This window comes from Salvelinus fontinalis, chromosome 39, assembly GCF_029448725.1.
Source record: "Salvelinus fontinalis isolate EN_2023a chromosome 39, ASM2944872v1, whole genome shotgun sequence".
Taxonomy (NCBI): domain Eukaryota; kingdom Metazoa; phylum Chordata; class Actinopteri; order Salmoniformes; family Salmonidae; genus Salvelinus; species Salvelinus fontinalis.
Genome location: NC_074703.1, coordinates 5,148,649 through 5,173,617, shown reverse-complemented (window position 1 = coordinate 5,173,617; position 24,969 = coordinate 5,148,649). Strand labels below are relative to the sequence as shown.

Here is a 24,969-nt window from a genome sequence, read left to right as displayed (position 1 = left end):
GGCCCTCGCTTCATACTCGTTGCCAAACCCACTGGCTCCAGGTTATCCACAAGACCCTGCTAGGTAAAGTCCCCCCTTATCTCAGCTCGCTGATGACCATAGCAGCACCCACCTGTAGCACGCGCTCCAGCAGGTAAATCTCTCTGGTCACCCCCAAAACCAATTCTTCCTTTGGCCGACTCTCCTTCCAGTTCTCTGCTGCCAATGACTGGAACGAACTACAAAAATCTCCGAAACTGGAAACACTTATCTCCTTCACTAGCTTTAAGCACCAGCTGTCAGAGCAGCTCACAGATTACTGCACCTGTACATAGCCCATCTATAATTTAGCCCAAACAACTATCTCTTTCCCTACTGTATTTATTTATTTAGCTCCTTTGCACCCCATTATTTCTATCTCTTCTTTGCATTCTTCCACTGCAAATCTACCATTACAGTGTTTTACTTGCTATATTGTATTTACTTCGCCACCATGGCCTTTTTTTGCCTTCACCTCCCTTATCTCACCTCACTTGCTCACATTGTATATAGTCTTATTTTTCTACTGTATTATTGACTGTATGTTTGTTTTACTCCATGTGTAACTCTGTGTTGTTGTATGTGTCGAACTGCTTTGCTTTATCTTGGCCAGGTCGCAATTGTAAATGAGAACTTGTTCTCAACTTGCCTACCTGGTTAAATAAAGGTTGGAAAAAATAAAATAAAAAAAAAGGTTCTGTGAGGTGGAAGAATTCCTTTGTTCTCTATGAAACTTCACTCTGTCTCTATACTGTGGCCATGAGGAGATAATTTCCTCAGGAATTTATGACCTCACTGACCACAGCAGCCTAGTTGTAGGAGGCAGGGAGAGGGGGATGGGGCTTGCTGTACCCAAAGAGGGCAACGTCATGACAATAGCATTGGATATGTTACTGGCTGAAAAGGGTGGGGTGTGTGTGATATTCAGATCAGAATGTTGTACTTTCATCCCCGATAACACAGCTCCAGACGGATCAGTGACAAAGGCTCTGGCTGGTTTAACCACATTAGCTCACGAATTAGCAGACAACTCTGGGGTGGATAATTCTCTAACAAATTGGTTTGACAGTGTGTTTGGGAAATGGAAAAATGTCATAATCACTGTGTTGTGGGCAACTTTCACCTGTATGAGTGTTTTGGTTCTGTGTGGATGTTGTTTGGTCCCCTGTGTGAGAGGTTTGATTACCAGGACTCTGGAGAGGTCAATGATGCAACAGATGGTGAGGTACGGACTGATTCCGAGTTCCGGCCAGTGGGATGACGAATACAGGCCTCCAGGCCTAGGAGATGGCTCCGTTTCTTTTAACTACGAGGTGCCAATGTTGGATGAGACTATTTTTAATGTTTAAGACTGTTTTTTTATGAAGATTGTAATAAAAATCTTAACAGGAAGCGTTATGATTGGATGTAGGCCTATAACAGTCATTGATGAATATCGAATGTACATACCTGTATTGGTTTGAATTATTCTTGTATACCATTTATGTTTCCATATGGTATATGAGGTTTCAGTGTGTATTATTTAGTCATTAACCTCTCTGGGATATAGGGGGTGCTGTTTCGAGTTAGGGAAAATTGGTCTCCAAATTAAACTGCCTAGTACTCAATTCTTGCTCGTACAATATGCATATTATTGTTATTATTGGATAGAAAACACTCTCTAGTTTCTATAACCGTTGGAATTATGTCTCTGAGTGAAACAGAACTCATTCTACAGCACTTTTCCTGCCAGGGAGTGAGATTTCAGAAATCTTGGCCCCTGCTCCCAGGTCAGTTCATAAGTCCCTGTGAATGCTATGATGCTACAAACACTGCCTACGCCTTCCTCTAGATGTCAGTAAGCGGGGAGATTTTGAATGGAGTGGATTGCGCAATCCGGGCTCTAAAAATAGACCCTTGAGCGGAAAGAACGTCCTTTTCAACAGTGCGCTCGACGCAGAGTGGTCGTCGGACTGGCCTCCTTCCAAGCTTTGGTTTAGCCACTTATATATCGCCGGTCATGTTTTTATTCGTTATAGGTGTTAAAGACATCATAAGGTAGTTAATTTAAACCGTTTTATAGCAATTTATATCCGTTTAGTGCGATTTTGAGGCATTCCTTTGTGATGCACTTTGAACCGCTGGGCACGTTTCCAGTACATGCCGAACGTTAGTGGCCATTTCGACAGGGCAAGAGGACATCTTTCGACCAAAAGACGATTAGCTTCTTCAGGCTGCAGGGTGAATATTGAAAAAACTGGAAAATATGTGCACATTTTCAAACGGCCTCTTAAGAAATTTTTTATTTTACAATATGCATATATTTACTACTGTTGGATAGATAACAGTCTATAGTTTCTAAAAAGGTTTGAATTATTTCTCTAAGTCGAACAGAAATATTTTTACAGCCATTTTCCCAGCCGAATTGAGATTTCCAAAATGCGATGTGTCTCTTTAAGACCTTGTCTATAAAAGGTCATTACACTTAGGACCGTAGAAACACGTCATACGCCTTCATCGGGGTGTAATGCGGAAGTGAGAATTGAAAGGAGTCGAATATCTCGTCCATGGACTGAATACCACGCCTTCTTGTGAGACCTGCGCAGTTAAAAAAAAATTCCGGGCGCGAAGCAGAATTTGGTCTCGGCTACTGGAAGAAGGTCGATAACGGTGAATATGATCTCTGACTTCGATATTATTTGATACATGTCACAAAATCATCCTAAAGTATGTTTTTTCAATATACTTTAATTATGTTATTGCAATTTATTCTGGACTTTAGACGTGATGTTTTGGAAGAATGTTTTGAAGACAGAAAGTTTAGCGCCGCATAGCCGTGGTGCTTGCTAACCAAAGAGGGAAATATTTCGTTCTGGAACCCAACTAAAGACTGTACTGGACATTGGACCCCGTTACAACATTCTGATGGAATATCAACAAAGATAAGGACCCAATTTGGGATGCTTTTTCATATATCTGTCGAACTGTTGTATGCTAACTGTGCTAACTGTGCTAGGCTAGCGCTTGACTAGAATCAATGCTGCCTTATGCTAGCTTATGTTGTTAGCTAATATAACGATATATTGTGTTTTCGCTGTAAAACACTTCAAAAATCGGAAATATTGGCTTTATTCACACGATATCTGTCTTTCATTAGCTATCCACCATATGTTTTTCTGAAATGTTTTATGAGGTGTAATTAGTAGTCGACGTTGGTGTATGTATTTTCTCTGGCTACTCCCGTCTGGATTCAGACTGTAGCTATGTGGTAGCATTTATGGTAGCATCAATGTAAAACTGATTTATAGCTAAAATATGCACTTTTTATGAACAAAACATAGATTTATTGTGTAACATGTTATATGACTGTCATCTGAGGTAGTTTTTTCTGGGTTCTTTAGGTTGGTTTTAGTTTATTTCGGTTGGCTTGTGCATGCTACTTGAATCATAATTCATACATCATAATCATATTCATACGTGTCTGTCCACTTTTGTATTTGGTGGTGAGCTAACATAAATATATGTGGTGTTTTCTCTGTAAAACATTTAAAAAATCGGACATGTTGGCTGGATTGACAAGATGTTTATCTTTCAAATGCTGTATTGGACTTGTTAATGTGTGAAAGTTAAATATTTAAAAAAAATAGATTTTGAATTTCGCGCCCTGCAGCTGTTGTCATTTTCGTTCCGACGTCGGGCTTGCAGCCCAAACAGGTTAAACCGGAGAAAGGATTCATTGCCCAAGATTCTGATGGAAGAACAGCTCATAGTAAGAACCATTTATGATGATAAATCGTGTTTCTGTCGAAAAATGTTAAACGCTTATGCCGCCATTTTGTTTGGTGTAGCTTCGTTTGGCGCAACCTGTATTGAAAAGTAAGGATAATTTAAAAAATGTAATTCAGCGATTGCATTAAGAACTAATTTCTCTTTCGATTGCTGTCCACCCTATATTTTTTTGTAAAGTTTATGATTAGTTATTCATTACACGAGATCACTGTCCAAAATGGCGCCCGACATTTTCAGCCCAGGTTGGCTACTAATCTCATTGTATAACCACGTTTTTTTGTGGCTAAAAAATTTGATTGAACGAGGCTTTGGTTTTCTGAACATAACGCGCAACCCAAATGGCGTTTTCTTGTTATAAAAGTAATATTTATCGAACAAAAAGAACATTTATTGTGTAACTGGGAGTCTCGTGAGTGCAAACATCCGAAGATTATCAAAGCTAAGCGATTAATTTTATAGCTTTTCTGACTTTCGTGACCATGCTAATTTGGGGCTAGCTGTTCTAGCATTGATTGATACACTCACAAAAGCTTGGATTGCTTTAGCTGCAAATAATAATTTCAAAATCTGACACAATAGGTGGATTAACAACAAGCTAAGCTGTGTTTTGGTATATTTCACTTGTGATTGCATGATTATAAATATTTTTAGTAATATTTTGCGCCCTGCAATTCAGCGGTTGTTTAGGAAAATGATCCCGCTAAAGGGATCCGTAGCACAGAGAAGTTAACCTCCTCGAGCATTCTGTGCTGTGCTCTTGCAGTCATCTTTGCAGGACGGCCACTCCTAGGGAGAGTAGCAACAGTGCTGAACTTTCTCAATTTATAGACAATTTGTCTTACCGTGGACTGATGAACATGAAAGCTTTTAGATATTTTTGTAACCCTTCCCAGCTTTGTGCAAGTCAACAATTCTTAATCTTAGGTCTTCTGAGATCTCTTTTGTTCAAGGCATCATTCACATCAGGCAATGCTTCGTGTGAATAGGAAACTCAGATTTAGTGAGTTTTTTTATATTGCAGGGCAGCTCTAGCCAACATCTCCAATCTCGTCTCATTGATTGGACTCCAGGTTATCTGAGTCCTGAGTCCAATTAGCTTTTGGAAAAGTCATTAGAGATGTATGTAGAAATCCAGGTAATTCTAAACGGTTCACATTCTTAAAAAAAAAAAATTCTTGCAACTGTATATATTTTTTAACTGATATGTGACATGTATTAATGCAAAACAGGCAAGCCCCCCCAAATTTTTTTTTTTATGTAGAGCTTAAAACACTGCCCTGAGTAACGGGTTGCCACTGCTCCTTTGTGATAGGCTCTGAGCTTTTCTCTGTATATAACATTGTCAATCAATGTGTCTCATCTATCTCAGTGGGTTTAACCAGCCCTAGACAGGACTCCTTTATAATAATCACTATATTTACTTCACAAACACTAACTACAGTCGTGGCCAAAAGTTTTGAGAATGACACAAATATACATTTTCACAAAGTCTGCTGCCTCAGTTTGTATGATGGCAATTTGTATATACTCCAGAATGTTATAAAGAGTGATCAGATGAATTGCAATTAATTGCAAAGTCCCTCTTTGCCACGGAAATGAACTGAATCCCCCAAAAACATTTCCACTGCATTTCAGCACTCCCACAAAAGGACCAGCTGACATCATGTCAGTGATTCTCTCGTTAACACAGGTGTGAGTGTTGACGAGGACAAGGCTGGAGATCACTTTGTCATGCTGATTGAGTTCGAATAACAGACTGGAAGCTTCAAAAGGAGGGTGGTGCTTGGAATCATCAGTCAGCCATGGTTACCTGCAAGGAAACATGTGCCGTCATCATTGCTGTGCACAAAAAGGGCTTCACAGGCAAGGATATTGCTGCCAGTAAGATTGCACCTAAATCAACTATTTATCGGATCATCAATAACTTCAAGGAGAGCGGTTCAATTGTTGTGAAGAAGGCTTCAGGGAGCCCAAGAAAGTCCAGCAAGCGCCAGGACCATCTCCTAAAGTTGATTCAGCTGCGGGATCGGAGTACCACCAGTACAGAGCTTGCTCAGGAATGGCAGCAGGCAGGTGTGAGTGCATCTGCACGCACAGAGAGGCAAAGACTTTAGGATGATGGCCTGGTGTCAAGAAGGGTAGCAAAGAAGCCACTTCTCTCCAGGAAAAACATCAGGGACAGACTGATATTCTGCAAAAGGTACTGGAATTGGACTGCTGAAGACTGGGGTAAAGTCATTTTCTCTGATGAATCCCCTTTTCCGATTATTTGGGGCATCTGGAGAAAAGCTTGTCCGGAGAGGACAAGGTGAGCGCTACCATCAGTCCTGTGTCATGCCAACAGCAAAGCATCCTGAGACCATTCATGTGTGGGGTTGCTTCTCAGCCAAGAGAGTGGGCTCACTCACAATGTTTCCTAAGAACACAGCCATGAATAAAGAATGGTACCAACACATCCTCCGAGAGCAACTTCTCCCAACCATCCAGGAACAGTTTGGTGACGAACAATGCCTTTTCCAGCATGATGGAGCACCTTTCCATAAGGCAAAAGTGATAACTAAGTGGCTCGGGGAACAAAACATCAATATTTTGGGTCCATGGACAGGAAACTCCCCAGACCTTTATCCCATTGAGAACTTGTGGTCAATCCTCAAGAGGCGGGTGGACAACCAAAAACCCACAAATTCTGACAAACTCCAAGCATTGATTATGCAAGAATGGGCTGCTATCAGTCAGGGTGTGGCCCAGAAGTTAATTAACAGCATGCCAGGGCGGATTGCAGAGGTCTTGAAAAAGAAGGGTCAACACTGCAAATATTGACTCTTTGCATCAACTTCATGTAATTGTCAATACAAGCCTTTGACACTTATGAAATGCTTGTAATCATACTTCAGTATTCCATAGTAACATCTGACAAAAATATCTAAAGACACTGAAGCAGCAAACTTTGTGAAAATTTATATTTGTGTCATTCTCAGAACTTTTGGCCACGACTGTATACTAGTTGACTGCACATAGCATGGAAACATAGTACTGACACACTCCTCAGTGGTTGGGAATGGGTATGGGAGCTGAACAGCGACCCAGACTCCTCTGCTGTCTGAGATTACTCATACGGACTCAATATTTTTAATTTTTTATATATTTTGTATATATACATAAGAACTGTATTTAAAAAATAAAAGTGTCTCATTTAGTCCTATTTGGGCAATATACACTGAGTGTACAAAACATCAACACCTGCTCTTTCCATGTCATAGACTGACCAGGTGAATCCAGGTATATGATCCCTTATTAATATAACTTGTTAAATCCACTTCAATCAGTGTAGATGAAGGGGAGGAGACAGATTAAAGAAGGATTTTTAAGCCTTTAGACAATTGAGACATGGATTGTGTATGTGTGCCATTCAGAGGGTGAATGGGCAAGACAAAACATTTACTATAAGTGCCTTTGAATGGGATATGGTAGTATGTGCCAGGCGCACCAGTTGGTGTCAAGAACTGCAATGCTGCAGGGTTTTTAATGCTCAACAGTTTTCCTGTGCATCAAGAATGGTCCACCACTCGAAGGACATCCAGCCACCTTGACACAACTGTGGGAAGCATTGGAGTCAACATGGGCCAGCATCCCTGTCAAACGCTTTCGACACATTGTAGAGTCCATACCCCAATGTGGCTGTTCTGAGGGCTTAAAATACAGCTCTAAGTGTTACTCACGCCATGAGTTCTCTTAAAACCCCATATGAACAACAACAGTAGAGAATAAAATTACTTGGCCCTCCGGTATTTGTATTTCAATGACCTACAGCAGCACTTTTCGTCCAGAACAAAGCTACTGTAAATTAGATTATTTTTGTTGAATGTCTGTCATTGTTGTGTTAGCCACAATTAATCTTGCCTTTGACAATTGAATTGATTTGTTGGGTAATTCAACTTCATCTGAATCGTCTTCCTAGTGATCAAAGTTGGTTAAATCAAAAACATGAAGTGTCTGCAGCACTCCAGGACCTGGGTTACGTACCCATGGCTTAGGCAGTCTGTAATCGAGCAATTTAAACTGGTTCCTCTGACAAATCAAATCAAATTGTATTTGTCACATGCTTTGTAAACAACAGGTGTAGACTAACAGTGAAATGCAGGTAAGCCATATTTTATACAGAGGTTCATCAATGCTGTGCAGCAAGCCAGCCAGGGATGGGCAGAGAGCCAGACATGCTGCTGGCCACTAAGTGTCACGTTCTGACCTTAGTTCTTTTGTTATTTCTTTGTTTTAGTATGGTCAGGGTGTGAGTTGGGTGGGTTATCTATGTTGGGTGTACATGGCACCAGCCCTACGCATGATGTCCCCGGTTCGCCAGCACAGCCCAGTGCAGCCTATTCCACCTCGCCGCACTGGCATGGCTACGGTGAGCATTCAGCCAGGTAGGGTTGGGCAGGCTCGGTGCTCGAGACCTGTAGTGCGCCTTCACGGTCCGGTCTAGCCGGTCCTCTCTGGGGTCAGCACCCTCTCTCAACCCCAGCCTCCATTGGTCCAATCTGCCTTAGTGTAACGATCTTCGTTGGGAGAAAGAGAGGAGGACCAAAGCGCAACGTGGTAAGTGTTCATGATGAATATTTAATGGAACAAAACTGAGCACTGAAATACAAAACAATAAAGTGAACGAACTAAAACTGAAAACAGTTCCGTGTGGAACACACAGACACGGAAGACAACCACCCACGAATCCCAGGTGGAAAAAGGCTACCTAAGTATGATTCTCAATCAGAGATAACTAACGACACCTGCCTCTGATTGAGAATCATACCAGGCCAAACGAAAAACCAACATAGAAAAACAAACATAGGTAACCCACCCAAATCACGCCCTGACCATACTAAAACAAAGAAATAACAAAAGAACAAAGGTCAGAACGTGACAGTACCCCCCCCCCCCAAGGTGCGGACTCCGGCCGCATACCCTGAACCTATAGGGGAGGGTCTGGGTGTGCATCTGTCCGCGGTGGCGGCTCTGGCGCTGGACGTGGACCCCACTCCACCATAGTCTTAGTCCGCTTTAGTGGCGTCCTTTGAGCGGCGACCTTCGCCGCCGACCTTGGCCTGGCGACCCTACTAAAGGACCCCACTGGACTGAGGAGCGCCTCTGGACTGAGGGGCAGCTCCGGACTGAGGGGCAGCTCCGGACTGAAGGGCGGCGCTGGCAGCTCAGGACAGACGGGCAGCGCTGGCGTCTCAGGACAGACGGACGGCTCTGGCGGCTCAGGACAGACGGACGGCTCTGGCGGCTCAGGACAGACGGACGGCTCTGGCGACTCAGGACAGACGGACGGCTCTGGCGACTCAGGACAGACGGACGGCTCTGGCGGCTCAGGACAGACGGACGGCTCAGGCGATGCTGGACAGACGGACGGCTCAGGCGGCGCTGGACAGACGGACGGCTCAGGCGGCGCTGGACAGACATGCAGCTCAGGCCTGCCAAGGCGCACTGTAGGCCTAGTGAGTGGTGCCGGAACAGGTGGTACCGGGCAGGGAACACGCACCTCAGGGCGTGTGCGGGGAGCAGGAACAGAACACCCCAGGTTGTGAAGGTACTCTGGAGACCTGGTGTGTATAGCCGGCATCAATTGTTCCGGAACTTTAACACATGTTTCAGGATCTGTACTAGGAACTGACACAGGTGGCATCAGACAGCTAATACGCTTCTCAGGGCGAATGCCGTGCATACTACGCCAAACAAACAGCTCTCTCTCTTCACTCTCCTCCAATTTCATCAACAACTCCTCGAAGGTCTCATAATCTCCCCTCCATTCACTCTCCTCCAATCCTCAACATTCTCAGACTCACACCTCAACTTCGCCGACTTCTCTGGTTCCATCCTCGGCTCCTTACGGTGAGCACGGGAAGTTGGCTCAGGTCTGACTCCTGACTCTGCCACACTCCCCGTGCCCCCCCCCCCCCCCCCCCCCCCAGCGTGGTTAGTGTTCATCTTAATTTAATAACAATCAAAAAACAGAACACTTCAAATTTTATTTTCATTTATTTATTTTTTATTTCACCTTTATTTAACCAGGTAGGCTAGTTGAGAACAAGTTCTCATTTGCAACTGCGACCTGGCCAAGATAAAGCATAGCAGTGTGAACAGACAACAACACAGAGTTACACATGGAGTAAACAATAAACAAGTCAATAACATGGTAGAAAAAAGAGAATCTATATACAATGTGTGCAAAAGGCATGAGGTAGGCAATAAATCGAATAATTACAATTTAGCAGATTAACACTGGAGTGATAAATCATCAGATGATCATGTGCAAGAAGAGATACTGGTGTGCAAAAGAGCAGAAAAGTAAATAAATAAAAGCAGTATGGGGGTGAGGTAGGTAAATTGGGTGGGTAGTTTACAGATGGACTATGTACAGCTGCAGCGATCGGTTAGCTGCTCGGATAGCAGATTTTTAAAGTTGTTGAGGGAGATAAAAGTCTCCAACTTCAGAGATTTTTGCAATTCGTTCCAGTCGCAGGCAGCAGAGAACTGGAAGGAAAGGCGTCCAAAATGCTACGGGTGGGTGTAGCCATCGTGACCAGTGACCTGAGATAAGGCGGCACTTTACCTAGCATAGCCTTGTAGATGACCTGGAGCCAGTGGGTCTGACGATGAACATGTAGCGAGGGTCAGCCGACTAGGGCATACAGGTCACAGTGGTGGGTCGTATAAGGTGCTTTAGTAACAAAACGGATGGCACTGTGATAAACTGCATCCAGTTTGCTGAGTAGAGTATTGGAAGCTATTTTGTAGATGACATCGCCAAAGTCGAGGATCGGTAGGATAGTCAGTTTTACTAGGGTAAGTTTGGCGGCGTGAGTGAAGGAGGCTTTGTTCCGGAATAGAAAGCCGACTCTAGATTTGATTTTGGATTGGAGATGTTTGATATGAGTCTGGAAGGAGAGTTTGCAGTCTAGCCAGACACCTAGGTACTTATAGATGTCCACATATTCTAGGTCGGAACCGTCCAGGGTGGTGATGCTAGTCGGGCGTGCAGGTGCAGGCAGCGAACGGTTGAAAAGCATGCATTTGGTTTTACTAGCATTTAAGAGCAGTTGGAGGCCACGGAAGGAGTGTTGTATGGCATTGAAGCTCGTTTGGAGGTTAGATAGCACAGTGTCCAGGGAAGGGCCGGAAGTATACAGAATGGTGTCGTCTGCGTAGAGGTGGATCAGGGAATCGCCCGCAGCAAGAGCAACATCATTGATGTATACAGAGAAAAGAGTCGGCCCGAGAATTGAACCCTGTGGTACCCCCATAGAGACTGCCAGAGGACCGGACAACATGCCCTCCGATTTGACACACTGAACTCTGTCTGCAAAGTAGTTGGTGAACCAGGCAAGGCAGTCATTAGAAAAAACGAGGCTATTGAGTCTGCCGATAAGAATATGGTGATTGACAGAGTCGAAAGCCTTGGCCAGGTCGATGAAGACGGCTGCACAGTAATGTCTTTTATCGATGGCGGTTATGATATCGTTTAGTACCTTGAGCGTGGCTGAGGTGCACCCGTGACCGGCTCGGAAACCGGATTGCACAGCGGAGAAGGTACGGTGGGATTCGAGATGGTCAGTGATCTGTTTGTTGACTTGGCTTTCGAAGACCTTAGCTAGGCAGGGCAGGATGGATATAGGTCTGTAACAGTTTGGGTCCAGGGTGTCTCCCCATTTGAAGAGGGGAATGACAGCGGCAGCTTTCCAATCCTTGGGGATCTCAGATGATACGAAGGAGAGGTTGAACAGGCTGGTAATAGGGGGTGCGACAATGGCGGCGGACAGTTTCAGAAATAGGGGGTCCAGATTGTCAAGCCCAGCTGATTTGTATGGGTCCAGGTTTTCCAGCTCTTTCAGAACATCTGCTATCTGCATATGGGTAAAGGAGAAGCTGGGGAGGCTTGGGCGAGTAGCAGCGGGGGGGGCGGGGCTGTTGGCCAAGGTTGGAGTCGCCAGGTGGAAGGCATGGCCAGCCATTGAGAAATGTTTGTTGAAGTTTTCGATTATCACGGACTTATCAGTGGTGACCGTGTTATCTAGCCTCAGTGCAGTGGGCAGCTGGGAGGAGGTGCTCTTGTTTTCCATGGACTTTACAGTATCCCAGAACTTTTTGGAGTTAGAGCTACAGGATGCAAATTTCTGCTTGAAAAAGCTGGCCTTTGCTTTCCTGACTGACTGCGTGTATTGGTTCCTGACTTCCCTGAACAGTTGCATATCGCGGGGGCTCTTCGATGCTATTGCAGTTCGCCACAGGATGTTTTTGTGCTGGTCGAGGGCAGTCAGGTCTGGAGTGAACCAAGGGCTATATCTGTTCTTGGTTCTGCATTTTTTGAACGGAGCATGCTTGTCTAATATGGTGAGGAAGTAACTTTTAAAGAATGACCAGGCATCCTCAACTGACGGGATGAGGTCAATATCCTTCCAGGGTACCCGGGCCAGGTCGATTAGAAAGGCCTGCTCGCAGAAGTGTTTTAGGGAGCGTTTGACAGTGATGAGGGGTGGTCGTTTGACCGTGGACCCGTGGCGGATACAGGCAATGAGGCAGTGATCGCTGAGATCTTGATTGAAGACAGCAGAGGTGTATTTGGAGGGCAAGTTGGTCAGGATAATGTCTATTAGGGTGCCCATGTTTACGGATTTAGGGTTGTACCTGGTGGGTTCCTTGATGATTTGTGTGAGATTGAGGGCATCAAGCTTAGATTGTAGGACTGCCGGGGTGTTAAGCATATCCCAGTTTAGGTCACCTAACAGAACAAACTCTGAAGCTAGATGGGGAGCGATCAATTCACAGATGGTGTCCAGGGCACAGCTGGGAGCTGAGGGGGGTCGGTAGCAGGCGGCAACAGTGAGAGACTTATTTCTGGAGAGATTAATTTTTAAAATTAGAAGTTCGAACTGTTTGGGCATAGACTTGGAAAGTATGACAGAACTTTGCAGGCTATCTCTGCAGTAGATTGCAACTCCTCCCCCTTTGGCAGTTCTATCTTGACGGAAAGTGTTATAGTTGGGTATGGAAATCTCAGAGTTTTTGGTGGCCTTCCTAAGCCAGGATTCAGACACGGCAAGGACATCAGGGTTGGCAGAGTGTGCTAAAGCGGTGAGTAAGGCAAACTTAGGGAGGAGGCTTCTGATGTTGACATGCATGAGGCCAAGGCTTTTTCGATCACAGAAGTCAACAAATGAGGGTGACTGGGGACATGCAGGGCCTGGGTTTACCTCCACATCACCCGAGGAACAGAGGAGTAGTAGGATCAGGGTGCGGCTAAAGGCTATCAAAACTGGTCGCCTAGAGCGTTGGGGACAAGGAATAAAAGGAGCAGATTTATGGGCGTGGTAGAATAGATTCTGGGCATAATGTGCAGACCAGGGTATGGTGGGGCACGGGTACAGCGGAGGCAAGCCCAGGCACTGGGTGATGATAAGAGAGGTTGTATCTCTGGACATGCTGGTCTCAATGGGTGAGGTCACCGCATGTGTGGGGGGTGGGACAAAGGAGGTATCAGAGGTACGGAGAGTGGAACTACGGGGTCCATTGCAAACCAAAACAATGATAACTAGCCTGAACAACAGTATGCAAGGCATATTGATATTTGAGAGAGACATACAATAAGGCATAAAGTGATTGCAGGTCATGAATGGGAGAGCTAGCTAAAACAACAGGTGAGATAACAGCAGCTAGTCAGCTAACACAGCAACAGAAGGTAAAAATGGCGACGACTGGGCAGAGAGGGTCGGATTAACTACACACAGATCCTGAGTTAAGGCACAGAGCCGACAGATAAAACACAAATAAACAGAATGGAGTACCGTGAATTAATGGACAGTCAAACAGGCATCAGCTATGTAGCCAAGTGATCATAGTGTCCAGGGGGCAGCCGTAGATGGAGCAGTGAGGCCTCCACTAAGCTAGCACGCGTTTAAAGTTAGTAGCCCGGGGGGGTGGTCTGCTCAGACGGAGGGGGTCTGCTCAGACGGAGGCCGGTTGAGGGCACCGGTTGAGGGCACGTCTGCAGACCAGACGTGGTCGTGTCGACAGAGAATCCAAGCCGGATAGCGATGGCGAAAGAGAGGTTGTGAATTGTAGAATTGTGTTTGCTAACTGGTGCTAGCTTCCTGGCTGCGCTAGCTGCAAGATAAGCTAGCAGTTAGCAGACCGGGGCAGGCAAGTTAGCCTTTGGGGGGCGTCGCGATGGGGGGGGAAGTCTGTTTTTGCCTCTTCGTGCGGTGACGTCGATAGACCAGTCGTGGAATTAGTAGGTTTCCAGGTAGCTCTAGGTAGCTAACAGGCCTAGTAGGTTAGCAGAATGGGCCTTCAGCGGGCGTCACGCCTGAGGGGCCTGTTGGAGTCCTCAGGCAGATTATGTCGGTATTCCAGTCGTAGAGGATCGGCGGGGTTCCGTGCTCCGTACCGGCAGTAAAGGGGTCCGGATATTGTAGCCCAGGAGTGGGCTTCAGTGGTAGCACAGGAGCCCTAGCCGGGCTAGCTTCAGGCTAATTGGTGCTTGCTCCGGGATGGAAACGCTAGCCAGGAGTGGTCACCCTTGGATTGTGGTTAGCTAGTTGCGAAGATCCAGATGAAAATGTTCAGAGTTTGCGGTAGGAATCCGGGGATATGGAGAGAAATAGGTCCGTTATGCTCAGGTTTTAGTCACGTTGTTCGAACTAGCGAGAGCTTTCCGAGCTAAAGGTTAGCTGATGACCGCTAGCAATGGTTTGCTAACTGATAGCTGGTAGGCAGTTAGCTGGCTATCTTCAGTAGATGGATTCCAGATCAGAAGTAAATAGAAATACTTTAGAAAAAAGCAGATCCACGCCACATTGGGTGAGGCGGGTTGCAGGAGAGTATTTAGAAGTTGAGGTTTAAGAAAGTATTTTTAAAAGATATGCGAAGAAAAAGATGTAAAAGATATATACAAGGGACACGGGACACGACAGGACAAAGACGTCTACACTGCTACGCCATCTTGGAATTCGAATACAAATACAAAACAACAAAAGTGAAAACCGAAACAGTATCTGGTGCAGACACACAAAGACTGAAAACAACCACCCACAAAACACAATAGAACACAGGCTACCTAAATATGGTTCCCAATCAGAGACAATGACTAACACCTGCCTCTGATTGAGAACCATATCAGGCCAAACGAGAAACCCCACATAGAAACAGAAAACATAGTTAATACCCACCCAACTCACACCCTGACCACACTAAAACAAAGAAAATACAAAAGAACTATGGTCAGAACGTGACATAAACAATATATTTAAATGCAAAAATGTACACTCGTGGCCAATTTGTTAGGTACCTACTACCATACCCCGTTTAAAGGCACTTAAATATAATAGTATTGTCACGCCCTGGCCTTAGTATTCTTTGTTTTCTTTATGTTTTTTTAGTTAGGTCAGGGTGTGACATGGGAGGATGTTTTGGACGGCAAGGGTTGCTACACATGGGAGGAGATCCTGGCTGGAAGAGATCCTGGGCTCAGACAGGGGAATATCGCCGCTCTTTTGAAGAGGAGGAGGACGACCGTTACAAGTATTTGCCCATTCACACTCTGAATGTCACATACACAATCCATGTCTTAATTCTCAATAGAGGGGCGCTGTTTCCACTTTGTAAAAGTTCGTTCCCAAATTAAACTGCCTCGTACTCAATTCTTGCTCGTACAATATGCATATTATTATTACTATTGGATAGAAAACACTCTCTAGTTTCTAAAACCGTTTTAATTATATCTGTGAGTAAAACAGAACTCAAGTTGCAGCAAACTTCCTGTCAGGTAGTGAGAAATCTGAAATCGGGCACTCTGTTCCAGGGTCAGTTTATTAATTTGCATGTAATCAATGGGTCGACATGCACTGCATACGCCTTCCCCTAGATGTCAGTAAGCAGTGAGAATTGGAATGGAGTGCCTGGGTAGTTCTGAGGCCGTATAAATGCTCTTGGAACCGGATGTGCAGTCTTTTCAACGTTCGTCATGACGCAAGAAAGACCTCAGGATTGCATTCTGAAAAGCTCTCGTTATAGGCTTTAGATATATCCGGCTCTGATTTTATTCGATATAGGTGTTAAAAATACATCATAATCATACATCATAATGTAGTTATTTTAAACCGAGTTATATCAGTTTATATCAGTATATTGCTATTTTCGGTATTTCATTTGTGCTGCCTTATAGTGAGTTGGACACGTCTTCGCCAGATGGCTAATGTTTACTGCTAATTCCAAAGTTGAAGGCGACAATCTACAATCGAGCAACGATTCTTCTGGACAAAGGACAACTTGCACAAGATTCTGATGGAAGCTCATCAAATAGTAAGAACTATTTATGATGTTAATTCGTTGTTCTGTTGAAAAATGTTGACCTACTATTCCGCCATTAATTTCGGTGCGGTCTCGCTTTAACGCACGCTGTATGTCGTAGTAACGATAATTTTAAAACACAGCGGTTGCATTAAGAACTAATGTATCTTTCATTTGCTGTCCAAACTGTATTTTTTAGTCACGTTTATGATTAGTTATTGATTAGATTAGGTGCCTCTTCCAAGATTTCTCCCGACATTTTGTTTGCAGCTTGGCTACTATTCTCATTGTATAACCACGATTTGTGCCGCTAAATATGCACATTGTCGAACAAACAATATATGTATTGTGTAATATGATGTTATAGGACTGTCATCTGATGAAGTTTTGAGAAGGTTAGTGAAAAATGTAATATCTTTTGCTCGTTTATTCGCTATCGCTAACGTGCATGAATCAATGATGCTGTGTGGTTGGCTATTGTAGTAAGCTAATATAATGCTAAATTGTGTTTTCGCTGTATAACACTTACAAAATCTGAAATATTGGCTGGATTCACAAGATCTTTGTCTTTCATTTGCTGTACGCTGTGTATTTTTCATAAATGTTTTATGATGAGTATTTAGGTAATTCACGTTGCTCTCTGTAGTTATTCTAGATGCTTTGGTGAGAGTTGTGATGGTGGCTGCAATGTAAAACTATGATTTATACCTGAAATATGCACATTTTTCGAACAAAACATATGCTATACAATAAATATGTTATCAGACTGTCATCTGATGAAGTTGTTTCTTGGTTAGTGACTATTTATATCTTTATTTGGTCGAATTTGTGATAGCTACCTATGCAGTAAAAAAATGGTGGGGAAAAAAAGTTGGCTCTTTTGCTATCGTGGTTAGCTAATAGAAATACATATTGTGTCTTCCCTGTAAAACATTTTAAAAATCAGAAATGATGGCTGGATTCACAAGATGTGTATCTTTCATCTGGTGTCTTGGACTTGTGATTTCATGATATTTAGATGCTAGTATTTACATGTGGCGCTATGCTAGGCTATGCTAGTCAGCCTTTTTACTGATGAGGGTGCTCCCGGATCCGGGATGAGTACCAAGTAGAAGTTAATTGTCTCAAGGCTTAAAAATACTTCTTTATCCCATCTCTTCCCCTTCATCTACACTGATTGAAGTGGATTTAACGAGTGACATCAATAAGGTATGATAGCTTTCACCTGGATTCACCTGGTCAGTCTGTCATGGAAAGAGCAGGTGTCCTTAATATGTTGTATACTCTGTAATAAACTGGCCACTGAGTGTAATTGTATAACAGTAAATAATGAAGACTCAAATGCATGAAAATATTGCTATTAAGTATTTTAATATCATGAAGTTCCATACAGATTATGTGCATAGTTGCTTAACACACTTAGTTTCACTGCTTCCTTAGGCTTACCATAACAATTCACATTTATGACACATTTTAACATTTCATTTCACTCTCTTCTGTAACACATTGAGATAATTATTGTGTGACTTAACCGCAGGGGCAGGGCACACAGGTAAGTAATTAGTGAGTTACAGTATCTTATTGTTTCCACAAACTTTCCACCATTACTCAATATTGTTTAGTCATTAAACAATAATTCTCTTAGCACAATGTTATGATTTCTGAAACAAGCAATCAAAGTCACAAAATGTTGTGAACATCTGATCTCAATATCGATCAAAGAATATATACAGCAAAATATGAATCTAGAACAAATGCACTGTTATTCATAAAACTGGAAAATTATATACTGTAGCTTAATTTTTATAAAGACAATAAATCCATCATGAATGTACAACATTTTCCATCCATTGTTCATATGAAGTCATTGGTGACACTCTACATGATCATAACTTAACTTGGTGAGCATCTACCTGATTGAGTATTCTTTTTGTCTCTCTCCTGTGAATCTGTGGCTGTCAGTTCTGACTTCTGCAAAGTAGGGAACATTTTATCATGGCCTGGTAATGTGGAAATAATCTTCCACAGCTCCACTTCCTGTTGACGGTCTTTGATAGAGTTACTGAACACATGATACCTCTTACCACATACTCTAAATAGCTTTTTAAGATCAGGGTCTGCCTTTTCAAGGAATGTTCCTATATTCTTACTTTTCAGGTCCTCTCCATGAGTAAAGAGAACGATCATTTTCTCTAGGATGTCTCTGCCAAAACTATTTTCTAAATTATATAATATCTGTCTTTCACCGTCTGTGAATCGACCAACCTGAGTCACCAGTAAGTACACACTAGACACTGCTGGACAGAGGTATTTGCAGAAGTTAATCTGTTCCTTCCTAATTGATTCATCAATATCTTCATCATAGAAGTCAGGGGTATCAATGACCCTAACCTCTGTCCCGAACATCTTCTTCTCCTCTACCTGACACTTTCTAGTAACTGGTACAAAACTTGGATTGGATTGAAAAATGTATTTTCCCAGGATTGTGTTACCACTAGCACTCTTCCCAGTGCCTGTCTGTCCCAGTAGCACGATGTTCACAACGTTGCAGGGTTCGCTTTGAGGGTTCGCTTGATTGTGACCTAGACCTGATGAAACATTAGGAGGAACAATCAAGGTAAGACACTTGAAATGTGGGGCACATGGCATATAACATATTGATTGTTGTTTACTGGTGAGGAGCAATATACTGTAGACGGAACATCACTTCTGACTTACTTTTTTTTTTATTGTAGCATAAGCCTTTACAGGCTATATACTATGATCACTATACTGTTTATAAACATGCACCATAGTGTATAAGATGGGTTATAGCCTAAAGTGTTGAAAATAATAGATTTCATTGAATTGTTTAATGAATACTAATAATGTCATTCAAATGAATGACAGCTCATTCAACATCCACAAAGAGAGTCTTGTTTTGGGTTGTACTCTCATGATACAAGGCTGTTTGGTAGGTTGGAGGTATTTACAAGTGCTTTCCAACATTTCATAGATATTCTATACTTTCTCTTGGTTTTTCAAGAATACAATTTAAATGTAACTAGGCTTACCATTTCTGCTATGTTCAGGGTTAGAGCTGTGATTGTCCTCCAGTAACCTTTGGTCAGCATGTTCAGGACGCTCTCTAAAGTATACAATCATTAGAAATAATATCTTTAGTGCCCCAAAAAAGTCAGAACAAATACAAAATTAAAATACATGTAATTTGGTCTCACGTCTTGTCTTGGGACTTGTTCTTAGTCTCCAAGAAGGATCGTCTTTTAGTCATGAAATCCTGGTAGTTGTACTGGTATTGATGATGTTTCTTGAGCTTGGTGAGGTTATCAAGTAGATCATCGATGGTGCAGCACTTTAGTTCGCTTTCTTTTTCAAAAGCTTTGAGATCACGACTATCTGGTAACACAATTAACATGTTTTCTGTCATGTGTTCACCAAAGGTGTACTTTAGCAGCTTGACTTGAGGTTTAACCTCTTTTGGTGTGGCGCGCCCTTCCTCAATCACAAGCAGGAATAAATCAGGGCCTGGGTGTGAATGTGCCATACAGTCAACAATTTGCAGGTTTGCAACAGGAAATTCTTCATTAATTAAGTCTGGAGTGTTGATAACAACAACATCTGTTGATCTGTTTACTTGTTTCTCACATTCCTTTAAGTCATTTTTAAAAACCTCATTGCCTAGGATTCTATTTCCTATGCACCTCTTCTGGGCTCCTTTCTTTCCCAACAGGACGATGGTGTATTTTTCTCCTGGAGTCCGTTGACTACCTGGTAAAAATAGAAGTGTGACAAATAACATGAAGCAAAACCTTGACTATTGCCAGGGAAATGACCATGAACATTATATTTATCTAAAAAGAATAATGTCAGTGACCATGTGTACACTTATATCCATAATGTAACCTCTTTCTACCCTACTATCTTGAAATCTCTGGTCCTCCCCAGCTGTAGGTCTTATAACATTCCCAAAAAACAGAATTCAGAAAATAATTCATGTAAAATTATTATAAAATGTCCACTATTCAATTCTGATACAAAAGTTAAACTTACTTTGAGACATTCTTCTCTTCTTGTTCTGCAACATGTACCACTTCTTGAAATGAGTAAAGAAATTAGGTCTTCAATAGTTGGTTGATGCAAATGATCTGAGCGAGGCAAGTAGATTTGAGTCTTCATTTTATATTGAGTGTCGTACTGAATTACAAGGAGGGAGGTTCTTAAAGGGGAGCTAGATAGATAAAACAGGAAAGCACAGGAAAACACAACTGAATAAAGACACCATGGGTAGTCAAGCCTCTGCTCCTCCACCCACTGTTCCAATTGGTGAGAATCTAACTTCTATTCACTCTAAACTCAAGATGAATATCTGTGTCAAGTGCTTTTAGCACAAACATATATTTTTGCTTTTTAATATTACTCTTGATGTTAATATATTTCACTGATAACATGTATTGTCCTATTTCTTGATCAAACCCAGTAATTGTATCCTATGATCATATTAGTAAATTGCATGTCAGCTCATTTTGTTTTGTTTCTTCTTTTCACTGTCATCATTGTTGTCAATTTCATGAATACAAATGTTTATTCTTCCAGCACAAGCAAAGCAATGTGATATCTTTTTTTCTCTCTGTGTTTTAATGAATACGTCACTACTGATTTATCATCTTGGCAGGTCCTGACCTGAGAATTGTGATGATTGGAAAAACTGGAGTGGGGAAAAGTGCTGTTGGAAACACCATCCTGGGCAAATACTCTTTTAAATCTGAACCCAGATTTGGCTCTGTGACTGACACTTGTGAAAAAGATCAGATTGATGAAAATAGAAAAATACATGTGGTGGACACACCAGGGATTTTAGATACAGAGAAATCTCCAGAGGAAATCCAAAAGGAGATAGTGAAGTGTGTTCAGGTGTCATCTCCCGGTCCTCATGTCTTCCTGCTGGTGATTCAGCTGGGCAGATATACCAAAGAAGAACAGAATGCTGTGGAAGCCCTGGAGAAACTCTTTGGACCAGAGGCCTCCAAGTACATGATTGTAGTATTTACTCGATGTGATCAACTTCAGGATAAAACACTACAAGAAATCGTACGCAATAGTCCTGCAAAGCTCAGGGAGGCGATTCAACGATGTGGTGGCAGATTCCAGGCTTTCGACAATACAGATTCCGGTAGGCAGAATAGAAGTCAAGTTGTTGAGCTGATCAAGAAGATTGATGACATGCTGGCAGCAAATGGAGGAGGGCACTACACTGACAATATGTATCAGGAGGCAGAGAGAAAGATTCAACAGCTAAACGACCCGAGGGAAGAGGCAGAGAAAAAACAATACACATTCATCCTTTCTGCTTCATTCCTTTCTGCTCTCCTGACAAGAATTGCTTTGTTTCAAAATATACTTGCCAGGGAGATTGACATGTGATTGTGAATAGAATGTGAACAACTAGTTAAAGGAAACAGTCGTTTATGAATAACTGTTGTAATTTGAATAACTAACTGTATCATTTGTATACCATTTTCTTTATGTCAGATTGTTATAGTATCTGTACTAACTGTCACTTTTTGGTATGTAGCACCAATATCCATTTAAAAACTGATTAACAACAAATGTAAGTGGAAAATGTTGGTGTTAAATATACATCTAAAATACAAAACAGTATGAGAAGATCATTACTTGTTTGTATAGCTTTGGTTGTAGTTTGAAATACTGAAATGTAAATGTAGTGTATTTTGTACAGAAAACATTTTGTTTTGTTATAAATATGCTTGATTAACATACAATAACCTTAAATCAGCATTACAAAACATAATTAACTACGATGAGCTATGTGAATTTCTGACTATACAATTTTTAGAAATGATTACAAGTTGAGTGATTAAAATGCAGGAAGTGTGCACATTACTTTTGTACTTGTGGTTGGTCAATCAATAAACACACATGATTTGAAAGCATACCTTTGACAATAAAATATTATTAAGTGAGAAGCTGATGAGAAAGTATCGTTTTAAGCCAACAGACTATAAGCATTGACCTGACCATGGTGGAATCGTATTCAAATTCCCATTAACCTAGTGGAGGCTGATTTAAAATGTCATGTTAACATCATATCTTTCCACATAACCATTGCTATTCTCCTCTGAGTATATGGAGTCACAAACAGAAGATTGAAAGTAATTGATACATTAAGATGGAACAATACTTATTTACATGTTCTTGTACTGTCATATATTCAACAGTCTGTCAAGAGTTCTCTCAGTTCTATATAGATTGACAGTATACAGCCTAAGTCATAAATGATGAGACTCTTTGAGTAAATGGTTATTCACAATAATGGTGAGTCATATTCTGCTTCCACCTATCAACTCTCACCATATCACAGGGCCTTGCACTTAATACCGCTGAACTCCTGACTGAACAGGTTGTAAGACACTGTTAATGTGTGACAGATAACAGAACAGTATTTCTAATATGTAGAATTGACCTATTAGTACGATTATCAGTGTTCATAAAGCACTTCACATTATCTTAATCTGGTCAAGATAAGAAAGTAAAAAGGTCTCCTTTCTGCAGTATGTCCAGCTGTACTGAATTATCATCAATAAAAATACATGACCATGACATTTTTAATCTACAAAAACAATACAAGGTTGATGGTCACAATTGTCTTTTTCTGACATCTGGAAGTACCTAAGCCTCCATGTGAGTGTACAAATCAGCTTGGGTCTCAAACTAAGTTACAATATTAAAGTTGAAACAAATACTGTGCTCATATGAGAGCAACCAAAGCAAGACAGACATGATATATTATTAAGTGAGCAAAATAAGCATATTGTCATCAATTAAATGTCAATCAAAATAAACAATGCACGGTCTTTCAAATAGTCCCAAAATAAAGATTTGGTCAAAAAGAATCTCGAACTAAAAGTCTCAATGGCAATATGGAAAATAAGAATCAAATCACAGTAAAAAAGTAAAGCAAAAAGCAAAAATATACAATAAACAACAATATAAACACACATGTAAAGTGTCCCATGTATCATGAGCTGAAATATAAATCACAGAAATGTTCCATATGCTCAAAAAGCAAATTTCTCTCAAATTTTGTGCACACATTTGTTTATGTCCCTGTTTTTGAGCAATTCTTCTTTTCCAAGATAATCCATCAACCTGACAGGTGTGGCATATCAAGAAGATCATTAAACAAAATGATCATTACACAGGCACACCTTGTGCTGGGGACAATAAAAGGCCACTCTAAAATGTTTAGTTTTGTCACACAACACAATGCCACAGTACGCCCAACCGGCCTCACAACCATAGACCATGAGTATGGCGTTGTGTGGGTGAGCGGTTTGCTGATGTCAACGTTGTGAATAGAGTACCTGATGTTGACGGTGGAGTTATGGTAAGGGGAGGTATAAGCTACAGAACACAATTGTATTTTATCGAAGGCAATTTCAATGTGCAGAGATACTGTGACGAGATCCTGACACGCCTTGCCATGCATTTCATCTTCCGCCATCACCTCATGTTTCAGCATGATAATACACAGCCCCATGTTGCAAGGATCTGCACACAATTCCTGGAAGCTGAAAATGTCCCAGTTCTTCCATGGCCTGAATTGTTAAGGTATCTGTGACCAAATGATGCATATCTGTATTCCCAGCAATGTGAAATCCATAGATTAGAGCCTAATTCATTTATTTCAATTTCAAATCCTTAGATGAACTGTAACTCACTAAAATCTTTGAAATTATATTTTTGTTCAGTATAAATATAGGACATACATCCAATAAAGTATGTCATAAAAATACAGTGAACAGAATGGATCTCACCGGATTAGTAGAGAAATCCAGCCTTGTTCAGATTTCCTTAGAATGGCTCAATGTCCATGGAATCCTCAAAAACCAAAAAACAGTAATCCTTAAAGAGTGAGTAATAAGCCACAATATGAGCAAAATAAAAATGACTTAAAGAGCGGATTTTTAGGCTGCAAAAGGCTTTTTAAACAGAATATAACCTCAGCCAGGTTCACATCCAACACAAAATGGTACCTTTTTATGAAAGGGACATGAGTATGGAATTATGATGATGACTGAACTACGTGAGAGAGATTTACATGGTTATCAAAACATCATGCCAGGGTAAGCCGGAATGGGAAAAATTAATGCTTGAAAAATTATTGGACCCATTTCCCTGATTGGCCGCTATTTTTTATTGGTATTATGACTCATATTGTGGTACTCTACATCCATTTGGGCGTTGTCAAGTTAATAATCAAGCATGGCAAAATGGATTAATCCAACATCATCACAGCTTGTATTTTATCAATGCAACTTGAATTGTTCCTCCGGTATTAGAAACCATCTGAGGAGAGCTATGTTGTAGCTATAGAGAATGCTAGAGGCCTATAGTGGCCAAAAGGTGGTTTTAGCTTGGCCATTGAGGGCTTCTGATCGCCTGTGAAAAGCCAACTGACATTTATTCCTGGATATTATTTGACCATGCTTTTCATTTATGAACATTTTGAAAATCTTGGCTCTCTAATTCTCTCCTTCTCTCTTTCTCTCTCTCTCTCTCTCTCGGAGGACCTGAGCCCTAGGACCATACGTCAGGACTACCGGGCATGATGACTCCTTGCTGTTCCCAGTCCACCTGGCCTTGCTGCCATTCCAGTTTCAACTGTTCTGCCTGCGGTTATGGAACCCCTACCTGTCCCAGACCTGCTGTTTTCAACTCTTAATGATCGGCTATGAAAAGCCAACTGACATTTATTCCTGATTATTATTTGACCATGCTTGTCACTTATGAACATTTTGAACATCTTGGCCAAGTTCTGTT

General features: G+C 41.8%; 2 protein-coding genes across 2 annotated transcripts; one reads left to right on the top strand and one right to left on the bottom strand.

The window, feature by feature from the left end:
* Positions 1–17,480: 17,480 nt before the first annotated feature.
* On the bottom strand, positions 17,481–20,384 carry LOC129838785 (GTPase IMAP family member 8-like). Its single transcript, XM_055905958.1, has 4 exons — positions 20,179–20,384; positions 19,347–19,896; positions 19,182–19,255; positions 17,481–18,716 (listed from the first exon to the last, which is right to left on the bottom strand). The coding sequence occupies exons 1-4, from the start codon at positions 20,210–20,212 to the stop codon at positions 18,022–18,024; spliced, it is 1,353 nt and encodes a 450-aa protein (XP_055761933.1). The 5' UTR covers positions 20,213–20,384; the 3' UTR covers positions 17,481–18,021.
* On the top strand, positions 20,354–22,077 carry LOC129838786 (GTPase IMAP family member 4-like). The gene is made up of 2 exons (XM_055905959.1): positions 20,354–20,451; positions 20,801–22,077. The coding sequence occupies exons 1-2, from the start codon at positions 20,409–20,411 to the stop codon at positions 21,547–21,549; spliced, it is 792 nt and encodes a 263-aa protein (XP_055761934.1). The 5' UTR covers positions 20,354–20,408; the 3' UTR covers positions 21,550–22,077.
* Positions 22,078–24,969: the final 2,892 nt, after the last annotated feature.

Excerpts from the sequence above, each read along its gene's own strand:
- LOC129838785 (XM_055905958.1), bottom strand. The coding sequence starts at position 20,212 with ATGTTGCAGAACAAGAAGAGAAGAATGTCTCAAA. Across the intron at positions 19,897-20,178 it reads GAAGAGAAGAATGTCTCAAA|GTAGTCAACGGACTCCAGGA; the intron begins GTAAGTTTAACT and ends TATTTTTACCAG. Across the intron at positions 19,256-19,346 it reads AACAAGTCCCAAGACAAGAC|AGAGCGTCCTGAACATGCTG; the intron begins GTGAGACCAAAT and ends TGTATACTTTAG.
- LOC129838786 (XM_055905959.1), top strand. The coding sequence starts at position 20,409 with ATGGGTAGTCAAGCCTCTGCTCCTCCACCCACTGTTCCAATTG. Across the intron at positions 20,452-20,800 it reads TCCACCCACTGTTCCAATTG|GTCCTGACCTGAGAATTGTG; the intron begins GTGAGAATCTAA and ends TCATCTTGGCAG.